Genomic DNA, 27384 nt, shown 5'->3' on the forward strand with positions numbered 1-27384 from the left:
AGAGGGGACTGTTGGCCCCACTTGATCTGAACCTCCTGCTCACCTTGTTGAGCAGAAATAAAATTTGAGTATCCAGCAGTGGCTGAGCGATTAGGCTCTGGAGTAGGGGCCACAATCCTTGTACTGAGCCACTGCCCAAGAGACCCCTGAAGCAGGGGGTCCCACTAACATTGTATTCTCAACCATAGCTGCCCTAACCCAACCTGTTGCAACCTGTTGAGGGGTTGGTTGGGTGAGGCCAGTCTGGGCCCACACTACAGTCTTTCTACAGAAGATTCTGGGAAGACCAGGCAGCTGTAAGAGGAGGTGGAGTGGAGCAGCTGAAAAGTGGAGGAAAATCTTACAGAGCTTTGGGGATTTTACAGAGGTGCTGTCCGCTCTAAGCAGGAGGAAGCTGATTCTTATACATAGGTTAGCCCCTCCCACACTACTCAGGCACAGAAAATGCCAACACAAACAGCAAAAAGAGGAGTAATTGCAAACAAGAAGCCAATAGGGATTTACAAACAACAGCTGATGCCAACCCAAGAAGATCTAGAACCAACACAACTGGTAGCTGGTGGCAGATAGCACCAGCCCGAGACAGCTAGCTACAAAAGCAGCATGCCCAAAGGAGTCTATACACAGACAAAATGGGTAGACAAAGAAATGCAACCCAAATGAATCAGCAAGAGAAATCCCCAGAAAAAGAATTAAATGAAACGGAAGTAACCAAACTACTGGATGCATAGTTTAAGATAATGATTGTTAGGATGCTCAAGGATCTTAGAGCAACAATGGATGAACATAAGGAGCACCTAAATAAAGAGACAGCAGGCATCAAAAAGGACATTGAAATCATAAAAAAGAACCAGTCAGAAATGACAAACACAATACAGTGGTACCTTGAGATATGAACAGACCAATATACACTTTTTTTTTAAGATACGAGCTGCTACTCTGTCTATATTTTTGTTTGAGATCTGAGCGAAATATCGAGATACAGGTTGTGATTTGGGAAGCTGCCTCTAGTTGGTGTGTTGGTGCAACACCGGTCCAGTATCAGCAGTTTGATATACGAGTTGACTGACTTACGAGCTCAGTTACAGAACGAATTAAATTCATATCTCAAGGTACCACTGTATCCGAAATGAAGACTTTACTAGAAGGAATCAATAGTACGCTGAAGGAAACAGAGGATCAAATCAGCAATTTAGAAGATAAGCTAGACATAAGCACAGAAGTAGAGCAGCAAAATGAAAAGAGGCTCAAAAAGACTGAGGAAACTCTAAGAGAGCTCTGTGACAACATGAAGAGAAACAACATCTGCATCATAGGGGTTCCTGAAAGATAAGAGAATGAACAAGGGCTAGAGATCCTGTTTGAAGAAATCATAGCTGAAAATTTCCATAAATTGATGAAGGAAAAAGTCACACAAGTTCAAGAAGCATAGAGAGTCCCATTAAAGAGGAAACCAGGAGGCCTACCCCAAGACAGATCATAGTTAAAATGCCAAAATTAAGAGACAAAGAAAGAATACTAAAAGCAGCAAGAGAAAAGCAGTTAATTACCAACAGAAAAGCCCACATAAGGATGACATCAAACTTCTCAACAGAAATACTTAAGGCCAGAAGGGATTGGCAAGAAATATTCAAAGTAATGCAAAACAAGAGCCTACAACCAAGACTTCTCTATCCTGCAAGGCTTTTATTTAAAATTGAAGGAGAAATAAAAGCCTTCCAGGACCAAAAAAAACAAAACACCTCAAGGAATTCATTATAGCCAAACCAGTACTACAAGAAATGTTAAGGGGCCTGCTATAAAAAGAGTAAAGGAGCCTGACCAGGCAGTGGATAGAGCATCAGACTAGGATGCAGAAGACCCAGGTTCGAGACCCCGAGGTCGTCAGCATAGTACGGGCTCATTTGGCTTGATCAAAAAGCTCACCAGCTTGGAACCAAGGTCACTAGTTTGAGCAAGGGGTTACTTGGTCTGCTGAAGGCCCGTAATCAAGGCACATATGAGAGAGCAATCAATGAACAACTAAGGTGTCACAACGAAAAACTGATGATTGATGCTTCTCATCTCTCTCCATTCCTGTCTGTCTGTCCTTATCTATCCCTCAATCTCTCTCTCTCTGTCTCTGTAAAAAAAAAAAGGAGAGATGGAAGAAAGCCAGAATATGTCACTCCCCCCAAAAAAAAGAGTAAAGGAAAAAAAGAGAGAGATCGAGAAAAAGAGGAATGTAAATTTAAAGAATAAAATGGCAACAAATAAGTACATGTCGATATTAACCTTAAATGTAATGAATTAAATGCTCCCATCAAAAGATATAGGGTAGCTACATGGCTAAGAAAATAGGACCCCTACATATACTGTCTACAAGACACCCACCTCAAAACAAAAGGTACATATAGACTGAAGGTGAAGGGATGAAAAAAAGTATTTCATGCAAATGGAAATGAAAAACAAAAGTGGAGTAGCAATACTTATACAAATATTAATTGACTTACGACCTATGCAACTTACAGTACAGCAATTTGTGTTTTGTGTCTTGGATATTTTTCATCAAACCCCTCCCAAGATGTCTACCAAGAGGAAATTGTCTTTGCAAATATTAAACCAGTTGTACTGATAATGCAGTGTTTTACTTAAACCTGACAAATGTAAAAATAAGAAACAAAATGGTGTAGAGATGATACAAATGGCACAAAATGAACAAAGAAAATTATGATATATTTATATAACAATAATGAAAGAAAATTAAGATAAAATATGACAAAGATTTTTATAACATCATTTCACAGTACTATACATATAGCCTACTCAACTTACAACCAAATCATGTTATGAATGGTCTGTCAGAACCAATCGTGGTTGTAAGTTGAGCAATAGCTGTATCTGACAAAATAGCCTTTAAAACAAAGGCTATAGTAAGGTATAAAGAAGGTCATTACATAATGATAAAGAGAGCAATCCAACAGGAGGATATAACCATTGTAAATATTTATGGGCCTAATATAGGAACACCTAAATATATAAAGCAGATTTTGCTAGACATAAAGGGCAAGATCAACAGCAATACTATAATAGTAGGGAATTTCAATGTCCCACTAACATCAATGGACAAATCTGCCAGACAGAAAATTAACAAAGAAACAGCAGCCTTAAATGACACTAGATCAACTGGATTTAACTTACATCTTCAGAACCTTTAACCCCCAAGCAGCAGGATATATATACATTCTTTAAGTGCTCATGGTACATTCTCTAGGATAGATCACATGTTAGGACACAAAATAAGTCTTAATAAATTTAAAAAGATTGAAATCATATCAAGCATCTTCTCTGATCACAATGGCATGAAACTAGAAATCAACTACAATAAAGAAAAAAAAAACCATTCAAACACTTGGAGGCTAAATAGTATGTTATTAAGTAACGAAAGAGTTAACAATGAGATCAAAGAAGAATTCAAAATTTTTTGAAACAAATGAAAATGTACATACAACAACTCAAATTTTATGGGACACAGCAAAAACAGTTCTGAGAGGGAAGACATACCTTAAGAAGCAAGAAAAAGCTCAAATAAACAACTTAACTCAGCATCTAAAAGAACTAGAAAAAGAACAACAAATAAAGCCCAGAGGAAGTAGAAGGAAGAAAATAATAAAGATCAGAGTGAAAATAAATGACATAAAGACAAAAAAAAGGATCAATGAAACAAAGAGCTAGTTGTTTGAAAAAGTAAACCATATTGATGAACCTTTAACCAGACTCATCAAGAAAAAAACAAAAAACTCAAATAAATAAAATTAGAAATGAAAGTGGAGAAGTAACAACTGACACCACAGAAATACAAAGGATTGTAAGAAAATACTATGAAGATCTATCTACAAAAAAATTGGACAACTTAGGTGGAATGGATAAATTCCTAGCAACATACAATCTTCCAAAAGTCAATCTGGAAGAATCAAACCTAAACAGACCGATTACAACAAATGAAAATGAAACAGTTATCAAAAAACTCCCAGCTAACAAAAGCCTTGGACCTGATGGCTTCACAGGCAAATTTTACCAAACATTCAAAGAAGAACTAACACCTATCCTTCTCAAGCTATTTCAAAAAATTCAAGGGGAAGAAAAACTTCCAAGCTCCTTTTATAAGGCAAGCATTTATCCCCATTGCAAAACCAGGTAAAAACACTACAAAGAAAGAAAACTATAGGCCAATATCCCTGATGGACTTAAATGCTAAAATTCTCAACAAAATATTAGCAAACCGGATCCAGCAATACATTATAAAAGTCATACATCATGATCAAGTGGGATTTATTCTGGGGAGGCAAGGCTGGTAAAATATTTGCTAATCAATCAATGTGATTCATCACATAAACAAAAGGAAGGAGAGAAATCACATGATTATATCAATAGATGCGGAAAAAAATTGATAAAATCCAGCACCTATTTATAATCAAAACTCTCAGCAAACTGGGAATACAGGTACATACCTCAACATAATAAAGGCTATCTATAACAAACTGACACCCAACATCATACTCAATGGGCAAAAATTAAAAGCAATTCCCTTAAGATCAGGAACAAGGCAGGGGTGACCCCTTTCACCACTCTTACTCAACATAGTTCTGGAAGTTCTAGCCACAGCAATCAGGCAAGAAGAAGAAATAAAAGGCATCCAAATTGGAAAAGAAGAAGTAAAACTATTATTATTTGCTGATGACATGATACTGTACATAGAAAACCCTAAAGTCTCAGTCCAAAAACTACTAAATAAATTCAGCAAGGTGGCAGGATATAAAATCAATATTCAGAAATCAGTGGCATTTTTATACACCAACAATAAAGAGTCTGAAAGCGAAATTAAGGAAACAATCCCCTTCACTACTGCAACAACAACAAAAAAGTACCTAGGAGTAAATTTAACCAAGGAGGTAAAAGACTTGTACTCAGAAAATTATAAAACATTGATAAAAGAAACCAAGGAAGATACAGACAAGTGGAAGCATAGACCATGTTCATTAATAGGAAGAATAAACATCATTAAAATGTCTATGTTACCCAAAGCAATCTATAAATTCAATGCACTTCCTATCAAAATACCAATGGCATACTTCAAAGGTATTTCAAAAAATTATATGGAGCCAAAAAAAGAACACGAATAGCCTCAGCAATCCTGAAAATGAAGAATAAAGTGAAAGGTATCACACTTCCTGATATTAAGTTATACTATAAGGCCATTGTAATCAAAACAACATAGAACTAGGATAAGATCAGGCATACAGATCAATGGAATGGAACAGAACAGAGAACCCAGAAATAAACCCACACCTTTATGGTCAATTGATATTTGACAAAGGAGGTAAAAGCATACAATGGAATAAAGACAGTCTCTTTAATAATTGGTATTGGGAAAATTGGACAACTACCTGCAAAAAAATGAAACTAGACCACCAACTTACACCATTCACAAAAATAAACTCAAAATGGATAAAAGACTTAAATGTAAGGCATGAAACCATAATCATCTTGGAAGAAAACATAGGTAGTAAACTCTCCGATGTCTCTCAATATTTTTGCTGATATATCTCCAAGGGCAAGTGAAATATAAGACAAAAAACAAAACAAAAACAAATGGGACTATATCAAACTAAAAAGCTTTTGCACAGCAAAAGACTCCATGAACAAAATAAAAAGACAACCCATAAAATGGGAGAACATATTCACCAATATATCTGATAAGGGGTTAATAACCAAAATTTATAAAGAACTTCTAAAACTCAATACTAGGAAGGGTAAACAATCCAATTAAAAATGGGCAAAACAACTGAACAGACACCTCTCCAAAGAGATCATACAGATGGCCAATAGGCATATGAAAAATGTTCAACGTCACTAATCATCAGAGAAATGCAAATTAAAACCACAATGAGATACCACCTCACACCTGTCAGAATGGGGCTCATTAACAAATCAACACAGAACAAGTGCTGATGAAGGTGTGGAGAAAAGGGAACCTCCTGCACTGTTGGTGGAACTGCAGGCTGGGCAGCCACTGTAAAAAACAGTATGGTGTTTCCTCAAAAAATTAAAAATGGAACTGCCTTTTCACCCAGCTATCCCACTTTTAGGAATATATCCTAAGACTACCAAATCATTGATTCAAAAGAAGATATGCACCCCGATGTTTATTGCAGCATTGTTTACAATAGCCAAGATCTGGAAACAGCCCAAGTGTCCGTCCTTGGACAAGTGGATTAAAAAGCTGTGGTACGACGGAAATGGCGCCGTGAGAAGCGCGTCCGACAGCTCTCCCCTAAATCACAACAAATTTATCAACTAGAAACAGAAAAAATTTATCCTCGGAGCATTCCGGAGTTCCACACAAACTGAAAGCAAAAGGACTGTTATCACTTGAATCTGAGAGACGAGGGTGTGGAGGAAGCTACCACAGCAGCGACGCTCATTCAAGCCGCGAGGGAGTGCGCCTGCGGTGAGTCAGCCCATATACTTGGGAACCGCGAGCCCCCGCAAGCGGCTGCCGCGAGCGACTGCCGCGAGCGACTGCCTCCGCCAGCGGCCGCCAGGAGCCGCCGCGCGCGCGCCCGGTCGGGTTGAGCACCGCTGACGTTCCCAGCGGCCCGCACACTGCGAGTGGGGTCGCCGGTCACCGGTGCCCGGAGCGCCCCATTCGCGCGCGTGCCTTGGGCATTCCACGCGCCCAGGGCGCCCTGCTGGCCCGCACACCCAGGGGGCTCCATTATCCTGCGCCTGGTGCGGTCCAGCCGCCAGCGGCGAGGGAGAGGCTTGGGAGATTCTCTCCGTGGGCGGGGCACCTCACCCAGCCATTCAAGCTAACAATCAAGCGTTGGGGGAGGGGCGCGTGCAGGCAGCCTAAAATACCTTCGGAAACACAGCTGCGACCCAATCACTGAAATCAGCTTAACCCATAAAATCTGCGCACCCTCGGTTCTAATTGATAAGATCTCTCTCAGTTCAGCGATCCAAGACAAGAGGCGTGATATTTTTTAGTGCCTCTCGCTAAAGGGGCGGGGGCAACTTCTGATTGATAGAGCCTCCATATTAAGGGATAAACGCTAACAAGAAGGACTTGGCAGATAATAAGGTCTATACTACACTAGTCGTAAGCAGAGACTAGTGCCTCTTCTTCCCTGCAAAAACAGGCTACAAAGTGTGGAAAGCCTGGGTTGAGAGGTCCAACTAAATGATAGGCGCTGAACAGTCACCTTGACAACAATTGACTTCCACCCCCGCCTGATTACACTGGAGGCCCTGACTGTCAGAGCCTTTCCCAAAGCCTTGCACTGAGTGGGGATAGAGTGGGGATTTCCCAGCTCTTTGAGCCTCTTACTCCCCAGGCAGAAGCAGTTGCAGCCTTATAGCTGGATCACCAGGCTGCTAATTCAGAAAGGGGGGACTAGGAGAGAGAATCCAGGAAAGCAAACTCTCTCATCGTTGGACCCTGCAAACGCCAACAAGCCTTTACTTCCAGCAAGACTAAAGCCAATTATATGACATTGCCATAGAATCCCATCAACTGCAAATCCCTACCTAAGAGTGACACAGGGGCAGAGCCTGGGGTACAGAGTCACCGACTAGGAAGAGGGAGAGAAAAGAAAAAGGAAGAAGTTAATCTCTCAAAATCAAGAAAAACCCACAGACTTTACAACTTGATCCACTAATTTTTTGTTGTTGTTGTTGTTGTTTGTTTCTTCTATCTTTTTGCCTTTATTTCCTCCACCTCGGTCCTTCTATTCTCTGCCCATCTTATGCTTCCCCTTTCTTGAACTACACTACCCATGAGTGTTGCATTTTATTTTTCTTCTTCATCCTCACCCTCCTTTAAGGTTATACTCCAAAACACTTAACTCTCACTCTCTCCTCTTTTTTTTTTTTTTTTTTGTCTTGCTTTATTTTGTTTTTTTCTCCTCCTATTTTATTTCTTCCTTCGTTTTTCTCTTTTTCTTATTTTTTCCTTTCTATTCGTTTTTTCTTTTCTCATTTTACTTTCCTCCCATATAATCCTCAATCATGAACAAATTAGTCAATTTGGGACTCAAGGCTTTTTTTTTGGCTTTATTTCTCTTTTTTGCTTTTGTTTTTATTTTTTTTCTCTTGTTTGTTTATTTTTGTGGCATTTTGGGTCCTCCCAACCCAAGGTCTCCATTGTATTTAGTCTTCGCTCCACTTAATACAACAGATTTTTACTTATTATTTTTATTTTTTCTTCTTTATTATTCTTTTTTGGTCCTTTTTTCTGATTCCCTCTTATCCCTCTCATTATATCTCTTAGTTGACCATCACTTACAAGCAAATCATCTTATGCTTGTCTAAGATTTTCTTCCTTTTTTTTTTTTTTTTGCATTTAGTAGGTCCCTATTCCCTTTTTTTTGCCCCTTGAACTCTTCACCCCAAATCAGGTCCTCCATTATAGGCACGATATTTCCCTAAGGAGGGGAGAGGAGGGAAAGAGAAGAGAGAAAAAAAGGGGGAAATAATAAATTATTACTGTTTTTTTTTGTGGGGTGTTTTACCCTTTTTTTTTTTCTTTTTACCCTTTATTAATTCTAATTAGTGCTATCAATAAGACCACCCTCAGATGCCGATAAGAAAGAGGAAATCGAATATTATGGATACAAAAGAAAGAGAGGTAACACAAATAGATGTGGAAAAATCTATGGAGAAAAGACTTAACATATTGGAAGCCTTGGAGCTAAATGACAGAGAATTTAAAATAGAAATCTTAAAAATACTCAGAGATATACAAGAAAACACAGAAAGGCAATATAGGGAGATCAGAAAACAACTCAATGAACACAAAGAATATATTACCAAGGAAATTGAAACTATAAAAACAAATCAAACAGAAATGAAAAACTCAATTCACGAGCTGAAAAATGAGGTAACAAGCTTAGCTAACAGAGCAGCCCAGATTGAAGATAGGATTAGTGAAATAGAAGACAAACAACTTGAGGCACAACAGAGAGAAGAAGAAAGAGACTCAAAAATAATAAAAAATGAGAAAGCCCTACAGGAATTGTCTGACTCCATCAGAAAGAATAACATAAGAATAATAGGTATATCAGAGGGAGAAGAGAAAGAAAATGGAATGGAGAATATACTCAAACAAATAATAGACGAGAACTTCCCAAGCCTGTGGAAGGAACTAAAGCCTCAAATTCAAGAAGCAAACAGAACACCAAGTTTTCTTAACCCCAACAAACCCACTCCAAGGCACATCATAATAAAGATGACACAAACCAATGACAAAGAAAAAATTCTCAAGGCAGCCAGGGAAAAGAAGAGTACAACATATAAAGGAAGGCCTATTAGATTATCATCAGATTTCTCAGCAGAAACTCTACAAGCTAGAAGAGAGTGGACTCCAATATTTAAAGCCCTGAAAGAGAGGAACTTTCAGCCAAGAATACTATACCCATCAAAGCTATCCTTCAAGTATGAAGGAGATATAAAAACATTCACAAATACAGAAAAGATGAGAGAATTTATCAACAGAAAGCCCCCACTCCAGGAAATACTAAGGGGGGTTTTCCAACCAGATTCAAAGAACAAAAGAAAACAACACCACAAGTAACAGCTCCACCAAGAACACAATAAAACCAAACTTAAACTGTGACAACAAAGGAAAAAAAGGGGGGAGAGGATGGAGATTAACAGTAGCAAAGGATGATGAAGTGCAGAAATACTTATAAGATAGGGTACTACAATGAATATGGTAGGTACCCTTTTCATTACTTAATGGTAACCACCCTTAAAAAAACCACCACAAAAACACTTGACTTAAAAAAGGTAGCAACAGAGGAAAGAAGTATGGAACACAAACAAACAAAAACAAATGATAGAAAAACAAAAGAGAAGAATCAAACTAGATACAAAACTAACAGAAAGCAATTTATAAAATGGCAGTAGGGAACCCACAAGTGTCAATAATTACACTAAATGTAAATGGATTAAACTTACCAATAAAAAGACACAGAGTAGCAGAATGGATTAAAAAAGAAAATCCAACTATATGCTGCCTACAAGAAACACATCTAAGCAACAAGGATAAAAACAAATTCAAAGTGAAAGGCTGGAAAACAATACTCCAAGCAAACAACACCCAAAAAAAAGCAGATGTAGCAATACTCATATCTAATAATGCTGACTACAAGACAGAAAAAGTACTCAGAGACAAAAATGGTCATTTCATAATGATTAAGGGGAAGTTGAATCAAGAAGACATAACAATCCTTAATATATATGCACCAAACCAAGGAGCACCAAAATATATAAGACAGCTACTTATTGACCTTAAAACAAAAACTAACAAAAATACAATCATACTTGGAGACCTCAATACACCGCTGACGGCTCTAGATCGGTCATCCAAACAGAGAATCAATAAAGATATAGTGGCCTTAAACGAAATACTAGAACACCTGGATATGATAGACATCTACAGGACACTTCATCCCAAAGCGACAGAGTATACATTTTTCTCTAGTGTACATGGAACATTCTCAAGAATTGACCATATGTTGGGCCACAAAGACAATATCAGCAAATTTAGAAAAATTGAAATGGTACCAAGCATATTTTCTGATCATAAAGCCTTGAAACTAGAATTCAACTGCAAAAAAGAGGGGGAAAAACCCACAAAAATGTGGAAACTAAACAACATACTTCTAAAAAATGAATGGGTCAAAGAAGAAATAAGCGCAGAAATCAAAAGATATATACAGACAAATGAAAATGAAAATACGACATATCAGAATCTCTGGGATGCAGCAAAAGCAGTAATAAGAGGAAAGTTCATATCACTTCAGGCCTATATGAACAAACAAGAGAGAGCCGAAGTAAACCACTTAACTTCACACCTTAAGGAACTAGAAAAAGAAGAACAAAGACAATCCAAAACCAGCCGAAGAAAGGAGATAATAAAAATCAGAGCAGAAATAAATGAAATAGAGAACAGAAAAACTATAGAAAAAATCAATAAAACAAGGAGCTGGTTCTTTGAAAAGATCAACAAAATTGACAAACCCTTGGCAAGACTCACCAAGGAAAAAAGACACAGGACTCAAATAAATAAAATCCAAAATGAAAGAGGAGAGATCACCACAGACATCATAGAAATACAAAGAATTATTGTAGAATACTATGAAAAATTATATGCCACCAAATACAACAATCTAGAAGAAATGGATAAATTCCTAGATCAATACAACCTTCCTAGACTGAGTCATGAAGAAGCAGAAAGCCTAAACAGACCAATCAGCAGGGAGGAAATAGAAAAAACTATTAAAAATCTCCCCAAAAATAAAAGTCCAGGCCCAGACGGTTATACTAGTGAATTCTATCAAACCTTCAAAGAAGACTTGGTTCCTATTCTACTCAAAGTCTTCCAAAAAATTGAAGAAGAAGCAATACTTCCAAACACATTTTATGAGGCCAACATAACCCTCATACCAAAACCTGGCAAGGATGGCACAAAGAAAGAAAACTACAGACCAATATCTCTAATGAATACAGATGCTAAAATACTAAACAAAATACTGGCAAACCGAATACAACAACATATTAAAAAAATAATACATCATGATCAAGTGGGATTCATCCCAGAATCTCAAGGATGGTTCAACATACGCAAAACGGTTAACGTAATACATCATATCAACAAAACAAAGAACAAAAACCACATGATCTTATCAATAGATGCAGAAAAGGCTTTTGATAAAATACAACACAATTTTATGTTTAAGACTCTCAACAAAATGGGTATAGAAGGAAAATATCTCAACATGATAAAGGCCATATATGGTAAACCATCAGCCAACATCCTATTAAACGGCATAAAACTGAGGACTTTCTACCTTAAATCAAGAACAAGACAGGGTTGTCCACTCTCTCCACTCTTATTCAACGTGGTGCTAGAAGTTCTGGCCAGAGCAATCAGACAAGACAAAGAAATAAAAGGCATCCATATCGGAAAAGAAGAAGTAAAGCTATCACTTTTTGCTGATGATATGATCCTATACATCGAAAACCCGAAGGACTCCACAAAAAGATTATTAGAAACAATAAACCAATACAGTAAGGTCGCAGGATACAAAATTAACATACAAAAGTCCATAGCCTTTCTATATGCCAACAATGAAATATTAGAAAATGAACTAAAAAAAATAATCCCCTTCACGATTGCAACAAAAAAAATAAAATACCTAGGAATAAACATAACAAAGAACGTAAAGGACCTATATAATGAAAATTACAAAGCATTGTTAAGGGAAATCGAAAAAGATACAATGAGATGGAAAAATATTCCTTGTTCTTGGATAGGAAGAATAAATATAATCAAAATGGCCATATTACCCAAAGCAATATACAAATTTAATGCAATTCCCATCAAAATCCCTATGAGATTTTTTAAAGAAATGGAACAAAAAATCATCAGATTTATATGGAACTATAAAAAACCCCGAATAGCCAAAACAATCCTAAGGAAAAAGAATGAAGCTGGGGGCATTACAATACCTGACTTTAAACTATATTATAGGGCCACGATAATCAAAACAGCATGGTATTGGCAAAAAAATAGACACTCAGACCAATGGTACAGAATAGAAAGCCCAGAAATAAAACCACATATATATGGTCAAATAATCTTTGATAAAGGGGCCAACAACACACAATGGAGAAAAGAAAGCCTCTTCAACAAATGGTGTTGGGAAAACTGGAAAGCCACATGCAAAAGAATGAAACTCGACTACAGCCTGTCCCCGTGTACTAAAATTAATTCAAAATGGATCGAAGACCTAAATATAAGACCTGAAACAATAAAGTACATAGAAGAAGACATAGGTACTAAAATCATGGACCTGGGTTTTAAAGAACATTTTATGAACTTGACTCCAATGGCAAGAGAAGTGAAGGCAAAGATAAATGAATGGGACTACATCAGAATTAAAAGTTTTTGCTCAGCAAGAGAAACTGATATCAAAATAAACAGACAGCCAACTATATGGGAACTGATATTTTCAAACGACAGCTCAGATAAGGGCCTAATATCCAAAATTTACAAAGAACTCATAAAACTCAACAACAAACAAACAATCCAATAAAAAAATGGGAAGAGGACATGAACAGACACTTCTCCCAGGAAGAGATACAAATGGCCAACAGATATATGAAAAGATGCTCAGCTTCATTAGTTATTAGAGAAATGCAAATCAAAACTACAATGAGATACCACCTCACTCCTGTTAGATTAGCTATTATCAACAAGACGGGTAGTAGCAAATGTTGGAGAGGCTGTGGAGAAAAAGGAACCCTCATTCACTGTTGGTGGGACTGTAAAGTAGTACAACCATTATGGAGGAAAGTATGGTGGTTCCTCAAAAAACTGCAAATAGAACTACCTTATGACCCAGCAATCCCTCTACTGGGTATATACCCCAAAACCTCAGAAACATTGATACGTGAAGACACATGTAGCCTCATGTTCATTGCAGCACTGTTCACAGTGGCCAAGACATGGAAACAACCAAAAAGCCCTTCAATAGAAGACTGGATAAAGAAGATGTGGCACATATACACTATGGAATACTACTCAGCCATAAGAAATGATGACATCAGATCATTTACAGCAAAATGGTGGGATCTTGATAACATTATAAGGAGTGAAATAAGCAAATCAGAAAAAAACAAGAACTACATGATTCCATACATTGGTGGAACATAAAAATGAGACTAAGAGACATGGACAAGAGTGTGGTGGTTACCATGGGTGGGGGGGGAGGACATGGGAGGGAGGGAGAGAGTTAGGGGGAGGGGGAGGGGCACAGAGAACTAGATAGAGGGTGACGGAGGACAATCTGACTTTGGGCGAGGGGTTTGCAACATAATTTGATGACAAAATAACCTAGACATGTTTTCTTTGAATATATGTACCCTGATTTATTAATGTCATCCCATTACCATTAATAAAAATTTATTAAAAAAAAAAAAAGCTGTGGTACATATACACAATGGAAGACTATGCAGCCATGAAAAGGAAGGAAATCTTACCTTTAGCGATGACATGGATGGACCTGGAGAGTATTATGCTAAGTGAAATAAGCCAGGCAGAGAAAGACAAATACCATATGATCTCACTTATATGTAGAATCTAAGGAACAAAGTGAGCTGAGGAATGAAATAGAGGCAGAGGCAGGGTCACTGGGACCAAAGAGACAGCTGTCAGAAGAAAGGGGGATGAGGGGATGGGATCAGAGAAGGTGAAGGGATTAGTGAAATTATCTATACATAACACATAGATACAGATAATAGGACAACAAATCCCAGAGGGAAAGGGGGACGGAGTTAGGGGGAGGGAGTCAAAAAGGGTGTAAATAGGGACATGGGGGTGGGGGTGAGGGTGTTATATTCAGTAGGACAGTTGAATCCATGTTGACACAATACATTAAAATTAATTTAAAAATTAAAAAAAAAGAATAATGAAAGTTAGCTTACTATCCAAGTTTGGTTTGTTGTAGCTTTGTATCTCATTTCACAGAAAAGCTTTTTCATTGCTGTTCTACTATTCCAGTGAATTATGGTCTTCGGCACTGTAGTATTTAAATCCTCAGCCCTGGAAATGATGGCTGCAGCAGGTATCACTAAAACAGCAGACAAACAAAATGAAAAACCCAGCAATTTAAAACTTGCCTAGGGAAAAATGTGTATCTATCTTTTCATTAATCTAATGATATGTTAAAACTCAAAGTGCTAAAAACAATTCCATGATCTAATTAACAATTAAGATTTTTTTTGTTTTGTTTTCTATTCTGTTATATAGGAGAAAATTATGGTTCTTTAGTAAAATTCAATTTATCCCATTCTTCTTTTCTTTTCAAAGGCACTCTAAACAGGCTTGCCTTTCCTCCACTTCTCACACCCTTATAAATCCTCACTAACGAAATTCCAGAGCCTGGCCTTATTCACAAAAGCATGTAAAAAGGAAATAAAGGAACTAGTTCTTCTTCCCTGGGTCTGTTTAGGGAGAGATAATGCTTTGCATCTTAAATTTCGGTCAGAGAATTTGATTTGATAAGTTCTTAAATTTAAACCTTTCACAATGATATTCTTATTCTTTGGTGTTAAATGGAAATTTGTGTGAATATTTATATTTATTGTTAACTTGTTTTATTTTCCATTAAAACAAATCTGTACTTGAAAGTATGATTTGAACAAAGCAAATCTTACAAGACTAAGATTTTTACCAATTATTGCTACATTATAACTTTCAAAAGGGACCTGAAATTCTGAATGGTTATCTTAATAGCTCTTTTATTGTATAACTGAAATCTCTGTATATCTAAACTGTATAAATACTTAAAACATTGTTCTGTCTGAACAGAATAGAATCACTGGCACTTTTCATTTCTCCTATATGCATTCTTACAACAATAAAAACCTATGACTTTGCTAGATGTATTATTATTATTATTATTATTATTATTCCATAGTTTGAGAGAGAAAATGAAAGCAAGAGAGGGGGGGAAGAGAGAGAGAAGCATCAACTCATTGTTCCACCAGGGATCAAACCCACAACCTCAGTGCACTAGGATGACGCTTTATTCACTGAACCACTCAATCAGGGTGTTATTTAACAAAGAACTCAAGAGCTTGTGTGTGTGTGTTTTAGGGACCATTGTTACAGTTTAATATCTTCTATGAATTCATTTTCTTTTAATTTATTCTAAATTTATAAATATTCTTTGGAAAAATTACTGGTTTCATTGTCATTGTTGTTGTTTGTTTTTTATTTTATTTTTATTAAGTGAGAGGCAGGGAGGAGAGAGAGTCCCATGTGCACCTGGATCTATCCAGCAAGCTCCCTACCAGGGCTTGCTCTGGGTCCACTGCTCCGTTGCTCAGCAACCAAGCTATTTCAATGCTTAAAGCAGGCCATGGAGCCATCCTCAGCAACTGGGGTCAACTTGCTTAACCATTCGAGCCATGGCTGTAGGAGGAGAAGTGTGTGAGAGAGAGAGAAGGGGGAGGGGAAGAGGTAGAGAAGCAGATGGTTGCTCTGCCTGTGTGCCATGACCAGGATTTGAACCTGGGACATCCACACACCTGGCTGACGCTCTACTGCTGAGCCAACCAGCCAGGGCTGGAAAATTATTATTTTATTATTAATAACTATTATTTAAAATAATGTGCACAGGTATATAATTTATAAAGAAATATAAAAATTAAAGATTTGCTCTCTAGTAGCACAGTCTTAGAATAAAATTCTTATACTAAACCTGGCATAGGACAGAAGTAGTTGTAGCAGAATTAGTCTCATTAATGAGCTTACTGTACTGAACTTTTATCATCTGATTCCCATAGTTGATTTCCTTTAATGAGTGTAAACTACTTGTAAGAAGAATCAATATTCAGAGGTTTCTAGAGTCACGGAAGTGGATCCCATTGGAGGTGCTGAGCGAGTTAACGTTGTACAAGGAAGTGGACCTTCTTGGGGACTCTGAGACCACCTGGGACCACTTAAACATCCTCAGTGCTGCAAGTTATTCACCCTCCAACCCTGTCTCTTGTCTGTGAGTTTGTCCTACCACTGAGTTTAGCAGCACAAGCAAATTTTGCAGAAAGAAATATTCTGGGAAGGAACTAAAAGTCTGTTTAGTCACATGAGAAATGCAGATCACAGTAAGTAAAGTTTAAGGGAGAGTCTTAACACAGAGCAGGTCAACTCAGTAGAGATCTAAGTCTTTAAATTTGAATGGGCTTATATTTGTTTCAAATAAATATGTTATATAACTTATACTTGAATATATTTTTTGTTACAAGAGACTCAAATGTTAAGTTTTTTTTTCTATCATTGCTTGGGTTTTAAACATTTCTATAAGATTTTACTTTTTTTTCTTTTTTTTCCAAGTGAGAAGAAGGGAGATAGACAAAGAGACTCCTGCATGCACCCCGACCAGAATCCACCTGGCAACTCCCATCTGGGGCCAATGCTTTGCCCATCTGAGGCTATGCTCTCAACTGAGCCATTTTTAGCACCTGAGATGTAGGCTCCACAGAGCCTGAGCACCCAGGGTTGATGCTCAAATCACTTGAACCATGGCTACAGGAGAGGAAGAGAGAGAGAGAGAGAGAGAGAGAAAGAGAGAGAGAGAGAGAGAAGTGGGGGAGGGGTGGAGAATCAGATGGTTGCTTATCCTATGTACCCTGATGGGGAATTGAACCTAGTTCATCCATACACCAAGCCAATGTTCTACCACTGAACCCCCTGGCCAGGACTAAGATTTTACATTTTTAAAAGAACAGTCAAATCCAGACCCAACTGTAAAAAAGAACTTAGCATATGATAAAAGTATATGATAAAACTATAAAAGAAAATATTTATGAAAAGAAGAAAATGACAAATATTATGAAATAACTGACCATCCATTTGGAAAACAAACTAAATTAGATCCTAAGGAAGACATTGATTAGTGACCTAACATCCACTCCGAAACCTATTTTCCCTTTCCCATCAGAAGTAACTTCTATCTTTAATTTATTGGTAATAATTATATTGCTTTTAATTTTTTTATCTCAGATGTATTTATCTATAAACAATGTACGATTGAATTTTTTCTGCCATGAAATATTTTTAAATTTTACTTAAAAAATTAAATGTAACAAGGTGACATTAATTAATAAGAGTACATAGGTTTCAAGTAAACATTTCTATAGCATTTGAACTATTGATTACATTGTTTACCCATCACCCAAAGTCAAATAATTTTTCATCACCTTAAATTTGTTCCTCTTTACACTCTTCCCCTCCTCCTGATAACCACTTCGCTTTTATCTGTGTCCATGAGTCACAGTTTTATATCCTACCTATGTGTGAAATCATACAGTTCTTAGCTTTTTCTGATTTACTTATTTCACTCAGTATAATGTTCTCTCCCTGCACAAAAATTAATTCAAAATGGATCAAAGCCCTAATTATAAGATCTGAAACAATAAATTGCATAGAAAAAAACATAGTTACTAAACTCATAAACCTTGGCCATAAAGAACAATTTATGAATTTGACCCCAAAGACAAAGGAAGTAAAGGCAACACTAAATGAATGGGACTATATCAAACTAAAAAGCTCCTGCACAGCAAAAGAAACTGACAACAAAACAAATAGCCAACTAAATGGGAGTGATGTTTGCAAACAATAGCTCTGATAAGGGCTTAATATCCAAAATATATAAAGAACTCACAAAGCTCAGCAACAAACAAGCAAATAATCTAATTTAAAAATGGGGAGAGGCCCTGGCCGGTTGGCTCAGCGGTAGAGCGTCGGCCTAGCGTGCGGAGGACCAGGGTTCGATTCCCGGCCAGGGCACACAGGAGAAGCGTCCATTAGCTTCTCCACCCCTCTGCCGCGCTTTCCTCTCTGTCTCTCTCTTCCCCTCCCGCAGCCAAGGCTCCATTGGAGCAAAGATGGCCCGGGCGCTGGGGATGGCTCTGTGGCCTCAGCCCCAGGCACTAGAGTGGCTCTGGTTGCAACATGGCGACGCCCAGGATGGGCAGAGCATCGCCCCCTGGTGGGCAGAGCGTCGCCCCATGGTGGGCATGCCGGGTGGATCCCGGTCGGGCGCATGCAGGAGTCTGTCTGACTGTCTCTCCCTGTTTCCAGCTTCGGAAAAATGAAAAAAAAAGAAAAAAAATGGGGAGAGGACCTATTTTTGAGAGTGTCTATTTTGAGAATAGACACTTCTCTCAAGAGGACATACAATGGCTAACAGATATATGAAAGGATGCTCATCATCATTAGCTATTTGAGAAATGCAAATCAAAACTACAATGAGACCACTTCACACCTATTAGGTTGGCTATTACCAACAATACAGGTAATGACAAGTGTTGGGGAGACTGTGGAGAAAACAGAACCCTCATTCACTGCTCATAAGAATGCAAATTAGTACAACCACTATGGTAGAAAGTGTGGTGGTTCCTCAAAAAATTAAGAATAGAACTACCATATGACCCAGCAATCCCTCTACTGGTTACCTACTCCCAAATCTTGAAAACATTAGTGCTGTGATAGCAAACTTTTTATAAAAACCGCCCATTTTGCAGTGTTGGTCAACCTGGTCCCCCGGAGGGACCAGGTTGACCAACACTGCAAAATGGGCGGTTTTTATAAAAAGGTTCGCCGTCACGGCATTAGTACATAAAGACACATGCAACCCCATGTTCATTGCAACATTGTTCACAGTGGCCAAGATATGGAAACAACAAAAGTGTCCCTCCATAGAGGATTGGATAAAGAAGTGGTACATATATACAATGGAATAGTACTCAGCCATAAGACATGATGACATAGTGTAATTTATGACAACATGGATGAAACTTGAGAATATTATACTGAGTGAAATAAGTAAATCAGAAAAAGCTAAGAACTATATGATTTCACACATAGGTGGAATATAAAACTGAAACCCATAGACGTAGATAAAAGTGAAGTGGTTACCATGGGGGGGGGGGGTTAAGGGTGCAAAGAGGGACAAATAAATGGTGATGAAAAATGATTTGACTTAGGGTGCTGGGTACACAACATAATCAACAGTTCAAATGCTATGGAAATATTTACCTGAAACTTATGTACTCTTATTGATCAATATCACCCTGTTGAATTTAATTTTCTAAATTGAAAATAAAAATAAAGAACCAGGTTATAGTTTTTGGTATATTTCTAATAACGTGTATTTACCTATAATTATTCATTAGAGGGAATTAGTGTTCATAAGTCACTGCACTTTCTGCATTTAAATTTATTTCTCTAAAAGAGAAGTTTAATCCTTGCTTTCACAAGTCATTTTGGCAAAGTGTCAGTGCACTATATTAACTCAGCTCTGCTTTTCAGCACAGCCTCTTTAACTTAATTAAAGCACAATCCTTAGCTGTAAATGTGGAAATTGCTCCCAGGAGAGACCACTGTCTTCAGTATCATACATAAAACAGTTCATTTATCTAACTTGAAATGTCTCATTCTTAAATTGTCACAAATGAAAACAGCTCATCTATCAATATTCTGGTGACTTTGTTGGGTAGAGCCCTCTATACTGTTACATTATTTGAGTAATGATAAAGGAGGAAGCGGAGGAGCGGGGGAGAGAAAGAGTAGGAGACATAACAGTTCCAAACAAGAGGCTCCAAGGTCCTCAGCGGGACGTCAGATTTGCAGGTGGTGGCCAGATGAGATTTTTCCTTTTTGGGAAGTGGGGTGGTAATTAACTCTGGCAAGTCAACAAATATGAAATGAAAATTAGCTATCCTCACTAGCTATGTGACCTTGAACAAATTATTGTATCTCTTCCTTTATCTGTAAAATGGGCACCGTACCATGTATGATTATTTCCAGAATTTAATGTGATGTGCTTGTTGTCTGGAACATACTTTGATAATATTAAGATCTAATAAGGTCACAATAATAATAATAATAGCAGTAATGCTAACAATAATTTATTTACTAAAAATTACATTGCCATAATGATAGTGGACACAATAGCCTTTAATTATCTTTAATCCATGAAGGTTAATCTGTTATAAGAAAAGGGCATATTTCCTCATTTTACCTCAAAATGTAAAGTCACAAAAATGTGTAGGTCATGGTCAAGAGAACTGTAACTCTAAGAATATATAATACAATGGAATTATTTTTCATCACCATAGTCAGCAGTATTAATATTTCAATCCAATATTCAGAGAATAATGACAGATTTTTTTTTGTTTTTTTTTACAGAGACAGAGAGAGAGAGTCAGAGAGAGGGATAGACAGGGACAGACAGACAGGAACAGAGAGATAAGAAGCATCAATCATTAGTTTTTCGTTGCACGTTGTAACACCTTAGTTGTTCATTGATTGCTTTCTCATATGTGCCTTGACCATGGGCCTTTAGCAGACCGAGTGACCCCTTGCTCGAGCCAGTGACCTTGGGTCCAAGCTGGTGAGCTTTCGTTCAAACTAGATGAGCTCATGCTCAAGCTGGTGACCTCGGGTTCTCGAACCTGGGTCCTCTGCATCCCAGTTCGATGCTCTATCCACTGTGCCACCACCTGGTCAGGCAATGACAGATTTTTAGACCAATCCTATTAGTTGAGATAGTTGAGTTTAATCAAGACAGAAGTTGAAAAGTTGAGATATTAGTTCCAAAGACCTTAGTGATCTCCCAAAGTGTACCCCAAAAGAAGGCATCACATCTCCTAAATTATTAGTCAGAAGGAAAGCTTTCAGACACATTGTAATGTGCTTTTAAATAAAAACTGAGGATAGGATGTTGGAATTAGAAGCTGCTTAGCTCTGTAATCTCAAATTTCTTGAAGCAATTTAGCCTGTCTCCTCATGTATACATTATAATCTCTTCTACTAAATTAGGCTGATGTGGGGGTTAAGTAAGATAATGTATGTAATAGCAGTTAGCACTGAAGAAAGTATTGCATAAATGTCAGCTTGCTGAAATCATCCTTCTTACAGTAGCCCCCCCCTTATCCATGGTGGATAGATTCCAAGACCCCCAGTGAAAGCCTGAAACCATGGACAGTACCAAATTCTATGTATACTGTGTTTTTTTCCTGTACATACATCCTATGGTAAAGTTTAATTTTATGATTAGGCACAGTAAGATTATTAACAACAATAACATATCATATAATAAAATAGAATAATTATAATAATATACTGTGATAAAAGTTATTTGAATGTGTGCTCTCTCACTCTTTTGCTCTATCATAATTTCTTTTGTACTATACTCACTTTTCCACTTGAAGGAAGCACTTTATGGATTTTTTTTGACATATCAGAATTGCCAGCATCACTACTCTTGTGCTTTGGGGCCATTCTTAAGTAAAATACCAGTTATGGTTACTTGAACACAAACCCTGTGATACTGCCACAGTCAATTTGATAACCAAGACAGCTGCTAACCGACTAACAGGCAGGTAGCGTATCCACAGCAGGTGGATATGCCAGACAAAAGGATGATTCACTTCCAGGGCAAAATGTAACAAGATGTCTTGAGATTCCATCACACTACTTGGAATACTACACTATTTAAAACTTATGAATTATTTATTCCTAGAATTTTTTATTTAATATTTTTTGGCTGCAGTTGACCAAGCATACCTGAAGTCAAAATAAAGCAAAACCACTGGTAAGGGTGGGCTACTGTGATTAAAAATAATTGGCACTAGGATCTCCAAATAAAGGGTGATCCCTTGGTGCTCTTTGGCTGAAGTGTGGTTTTAGGGCTGGGATGTAGTTGTAAAAGGCTCAATTTGTAAAAGGCCCAATTACTTTTTGAAATTTATCTCAAGGAGAAAACAAACTACAAGCAAAACTTTAGCCAAAGATTGTTCATGACAATAGTTTATAATGGTGAAAATTTGAAAACAGTCTAAATCTCCAACAATAAGTGACTAAAGACATTAATTAAAATAGTATTGTAAATTAATAGAAATATTTATCCTATATTGTAAGGTAAAAAGGTAAAGTCTAAAATTACCTGAAGCAAAAAAATATTAACATTTGCTAAACTTGGCTGATAAACATAGAGATGTCAACGTAATTCTCCACAGTTTTCTGTGTATTTTGTAAAACTTTCCAAAATAAAAACAAAAACAGAACATCCACAATAGCACATGTAGAAGAATTCTTCATTATGCTTGCTGCACTTCTCACTACATAAGACTCACAACACTTTATTCTATTTTTTTATTTCTTTCCATCTTCTCTGTTAGGTTGTCAGATATTTAGGACAGCAGGTACCTTGTCTATCTTACTCTCCCTAGCCCTTAGAACAATGCTTCAACATAAAAAATTATCACAATAAATATTTTTTAAAACATATACACCCATGTAGTAATTATGGGTAAATCTTGTTTCCTTGATCATGATCTACAGGAACTTTCAGAAAACTCCTTTCAGATATAGACAACTTAACTAGGTCAGCACAAATTAGTTGTTTATTTGTAAAGACTATGGAATTTCTTTTCTTTACCTATATCATCCAGGTGAATTTGCAGTTGTTTAGACTTCTCCATGCCTAGGGCATTTGTAGCTTGGACCCAAACCAAATACTTCTTGCCTCCTTGCAATGAATCAGTGGAGATGTTAATATAATGTGAGGTGAGATATTGTTGCTCTTCTTCTGTCTCTAAACTTAAAAAAAAATATATTATACTTATGTTATGTTTGAATTAATTACTCCTCAATTTTTTGATGCTACCTTTTTAGCCTGCTTTCAGAATGTAACATTTACTGGAAAATGGATCAAAATTGAATTCATTTTGAGAATTTAACAAAAGATATTCAAGACTATCTGGGACTATAGTGTGACTTTCATGGCCCTAAGCAATTTAACCCTTATGGATTCCTTCCATTAAGAAAAAAAATAGTATGTCCTGGCTAGTGGCTCAATGGTAGAGCATCCACCCAGTGTGTGGAAGTCCTGGGCTTAATTCCTGGTCAGGGCACACAGGAGAAACGACCATCTGCTTCTCCACCCTCCTCCCTTTTTTTCTTTCTCTCTCTCACTCTCCTGCAGCCATGGCTCAATTGATTCAAGTGTGTTGGCCTCAGCATGGAGGATGGCTCCATGGAGCCTTTGCCTCAGGAACTAAAAATAGCTCTGTTGTGAGCATGGCCCCAGATGAGCAGAGCATCAGCCCCAGACGAGGGTCGCTTGGTGAATCCAGTCTCTCTATCTCCCCTCCTCTCACTTAAATAATAATAACAACAACAACAACAATAATAATATATGTATGTAGGTGTGTTTATATTTATATATGTGTGTATAGTACATACCCATGTTTTTATGTTTTACAACTGTTGTTATAAAAGCAAATATATTAATATCATATATAAAAATATTTTTTTAACTTAAAAGTTCATTTTTTCCTTCTGATTTTAAATGAAATTAAGCATTTTCATAGACTTTGGAGAGTACTGTGGGTCCTAGGCATTGTGCCTACTGTGCCTATTGAATAAGTCGGCCCTGGATAGAGCTTGAAATAAATGAGCACCCATGAGAAAGAGCATGGCAGACAGTTCAGTGAAAGGGCTCTGAGTCGGACATTTCTACCAGACGTAGGATAAGGATAAGAAGGGGATGTGGAAATGATGACGGGGTGTAGATCTGGATGGGGTAGGGGAAGACTAACCTTCCAGATAGAAAAAAAACAACAACAGCATGTTCTGAAACAAATAAATGAAATGGCATACCATTTTTGAGAAAATTCAACAAATTCAGTACTCTGGAGCATGAAAGAATAAGAAATAATTTGAAGTAGAGCAGACCAGGTCAAAAAGACCTTCTGTGAATTTTGGAAGTAGAAATGCCTGGAACAGGTGGCTGATTGGATGAAGGGAAAGGAAGTCCTTCACTGCTCTCGAGGATGGAGAAGGCAGAGGAGAGAGACTCAGTTTGGAATGAGAGAGCTATTATTTTATCACTTCAAACTATATTTATCTGCTTTTATAATTGAATAACTGAGTATCTCTTACCCGCCAATTAAACTTGGTAAACTTTCAAATGTAATTTGTTAAGGCTAAAACTTAAAATTGTATTAACTGATGATAGCTTTGAACAAAAATTTGAGTCTCTCTTTTAAGTCTTTAAAAAATTTCTTCTCTATGATATTTTTACAGGGTAGAGGTTGCAAGTGGTGGAGAGGAGAGTACTGGAGGATAGTCCTTCTTTCATTTTTTGGTTTCTGTAAGCTCAGATTGTTGTTAAACCTCCCGGCCTCTTGTCCTGCCCCTTGCTCTCTCTTCCCTCATCAAAGTGAGGGTGTTTCTACGTAAGAAGATCTGGGCATGTACACCTCAGTCCCTTCCTCTGTGTTTTTCTCTCAGGAGTCAGACCCGTTCTAGTGTTTTCCTCCAATATGCTGTAAGACTTCGAAAAGTGAGTTTCCCACATCGGGACCTGCAGCTGTCTGGTGCTGGCTATGATTGAAGGGAAGGGCAATAAACTTGTTTATTCCAGAAGGATCAGTATTAGAAAGTTTACTGTTACAAAACCATGCTCTCCATTATCAAGTAGTAAATATTATAAAATATTTTAAATTAATGAAAATACAAATGCTTTTATATTTTGATTTTTGCCGGCTGACTCTGTGGTTTCTCTCGGTTGATAGCTCATGAGGGAAATCTGCAGGGGTAAATATAAGGCCCCCTCAGGTTCTTAGACATCATTATCTATAATCAGATCCATTCATAACATGAAAGTGTTTTCACTAGACTTAACTAAGTCTACATTTCCTGAACGCTTTGAACTGCCAACTCTTTTTATTTCTTTTTTTTAAAGTTTCTCAGTCAGATATCCTACATCCTTGGTTACTACATCCAAGTTACCATTTCTACTTGTTTTTTAAGCCCTTGGTTGTGATTTCTGCCTTCACTTTCTCCATGAAACTAGTCTTCTAAAATGGAGTCCTTCCCAAGGTGAAGTTTTCTGAATCGCTTTTTAGTATCTGTCCCTCTTAAATACTTAAAATGTTTACTTCCCTTGACTACAAGACCCTGTCCTATCTTCTGGATGAGAGCTCCTATATCTCTTTTTCATTCCTGCTTAGTGACATTTCCTTCTGCCAACCTTCCACCTGGGTTCCCCTCCCTCCTTCTGTTCATCCACCACATTGAGGGTCAGCCCTTGGCATTTGCCTTCTCCCTTAGCTCTTTCCCTTGGCTCACTCACCACGTGGCTTCCATTGCTATTCCATATGTATAGCTATCTCCTTTCTGTGCTCTCACTGGGAGCTGCATTTGAATGTCTGCCGAAGACCAGGAGAACTTAAGCACATTTCCAACTAAAGTATCTTTCTGTGAATATCAGCATTTTTTGCCAGTTTCTCCATTATTGTCAACAGCCTGCTGCCTTTCTAATATCCTCAGTTTGCCCCTCCCCCTTTTATTTAGTGCATGTGTGAGAGAGTGAACAAAGGCAGACAGGAAGGGAGGGAAGTAGGAGCATCAACTTATAGTTGTGGTGCCTTGGTTGTTCAATGATTGCTTTCTCATATATGCCTTGACCTGGGGACTCCAGCTGAACCAGTGACCCCTTACTCAAGGCAGTGACCTTGGGCTAAAGACAGTGATCTTGGCTTCAAGCCAGTGACCTTGGGGCTCAAGCCAGTGACCATGGGGTTGTGTCTATGTTCCTACGGTCAAGCCAGCCCCCCCATGCTTAAGCCAGCAACCTCAGAGTTTCTAACCTGGGTCCTTAGCATCCCAGGCCAATGCTCTATCCACTGTGCCACTGCCTGGGCCTGGTCAGGCTCCAGTTCACCATTTTTAATTATTTTCTATCTATCATCCTTAAGAGACAACCAAAGAAGATGAAGCATTTAAAAAATATCTTATTAAACAAATTTAAAAATTATAAAGAAAAATATATTTTATCTTTTCCTCCCTGTTTTTGTAGCTGTGGTCATGGTTAAGGTTTTATCTCTACATTAACTACCTGTTTGATATATTACTTGTAGACTTCTAAGTTAATTTTATTGTATTGTGAAACCTAACTTGATATACATTTAGAAGGAAATAACCTAACACTCTGAACAACAGTGAAAAACACGTATCTTACATTCTTATATTTAATGAACAGAATGCTTCACAAATTTGTGTGTCACCCTCATTCAGGGGTCATGTCCATCATCTCTGCACTGTTCCAATTACAGGGGGTCCTTGAGTTACAACAGTTCAACATACAACATTTCAGGTTTACAATGCTCACTCCCATAAAAACCTTAAAAAATTGAGACGTGAGTGTTTCAGCTTATGCCATTAGTGTCATACTTATGGACTGCATGGGCAAACTAGTTTGGTTGTGCGTGGCAGAAGAATACACAGTAATGCATATCCCAGAGCATGTAAAGGAATCAGCCCCTCTGACCCAGTATCTCCAGCACCTTCTGCGAGTTCTCCTGCCTCTTCAGCTTCTTCTTCCCAATAGGTCACTCTCTCCCACCTTGCAATGTCCTTTCCAGGGTGCAAACCAACCACATGAATAAAGGTAAGGAATTTCTTTTTATACACATTCTTTTGCCATTTTTTCGGTTACTACAATACAGTGTACAGTACAGTATATTTATGTCTTTTCCTTTTTCTGTGGCTTAGTTGTGTTTTTATGTTCTAGATCAGTGGTAGTCAACCTGGTCCATACCGCCCACTAGTGGACATTCCAGCTTTCATGATGGGCAGTAGCAGAGCAACCAAAGTATAAATAGAAATAGAAAGATAGATTTAACTATAGTAAGTTGTTTTATAAAGATTTATTCTGCCAAACTTAGCGAAAATCCAACACAAGTACTTGATAAGTAATT

The 27384-nt window shown here is 37.6% G+C and overlaps 1 protein-coding gene and 1 non-coding gene across 2 annotated transcripts in view; both read right to left on the minus strand.

Moving 5' to 3' along the window:
- The window catches only part of IL23R (interleukin 23 receptor), a 101886-nt gene that overhangs the window by 48256 nt on the left and 26246 nt on the right, over window positions 1-27384 (minus strand). Inside the window, exons 6-7 of the mRNA XM_066264984.1 lie at window positions 23058-23218; window positions 14533-14678 (exon numbers count right to left, since the gene is read on the minus strand). Coding sequence (XP_066121081.1) covers window positions 14533-14678; window positions 23058-23218 — 307 coding nt within the window. The remainder of the gene's footprint in view (window positions 1-14532; window positions 14679-23057; window positions 23219-27384) is intronic.
- Window positions 26657-26759, minus strand: LOC136332777 (U6 spliceosomal RNA). The gene has a single exon (XR_010730915.1). It is a non-coding gene; the product is annotated as a U6 spliceosomal RNA (small nuclear RNA).

This window comes from Saccopteryx bilineata, chromosome 3 (genome assembly GCF_036850765.1).
Source record: "Saccopteryx bilineata isolate mSacBil1 chromosome 3, mSacBil1_pri_phased_curated, whole genome shotgun sequence".
NCBI classification, from domain to species: domain Eukaryota; kingdom Metazoa; phylum Chordata; class Mammalia; order Chiroptera; family Emballonuridae; genus Saccopteryx; species Saccopteryx bilineata.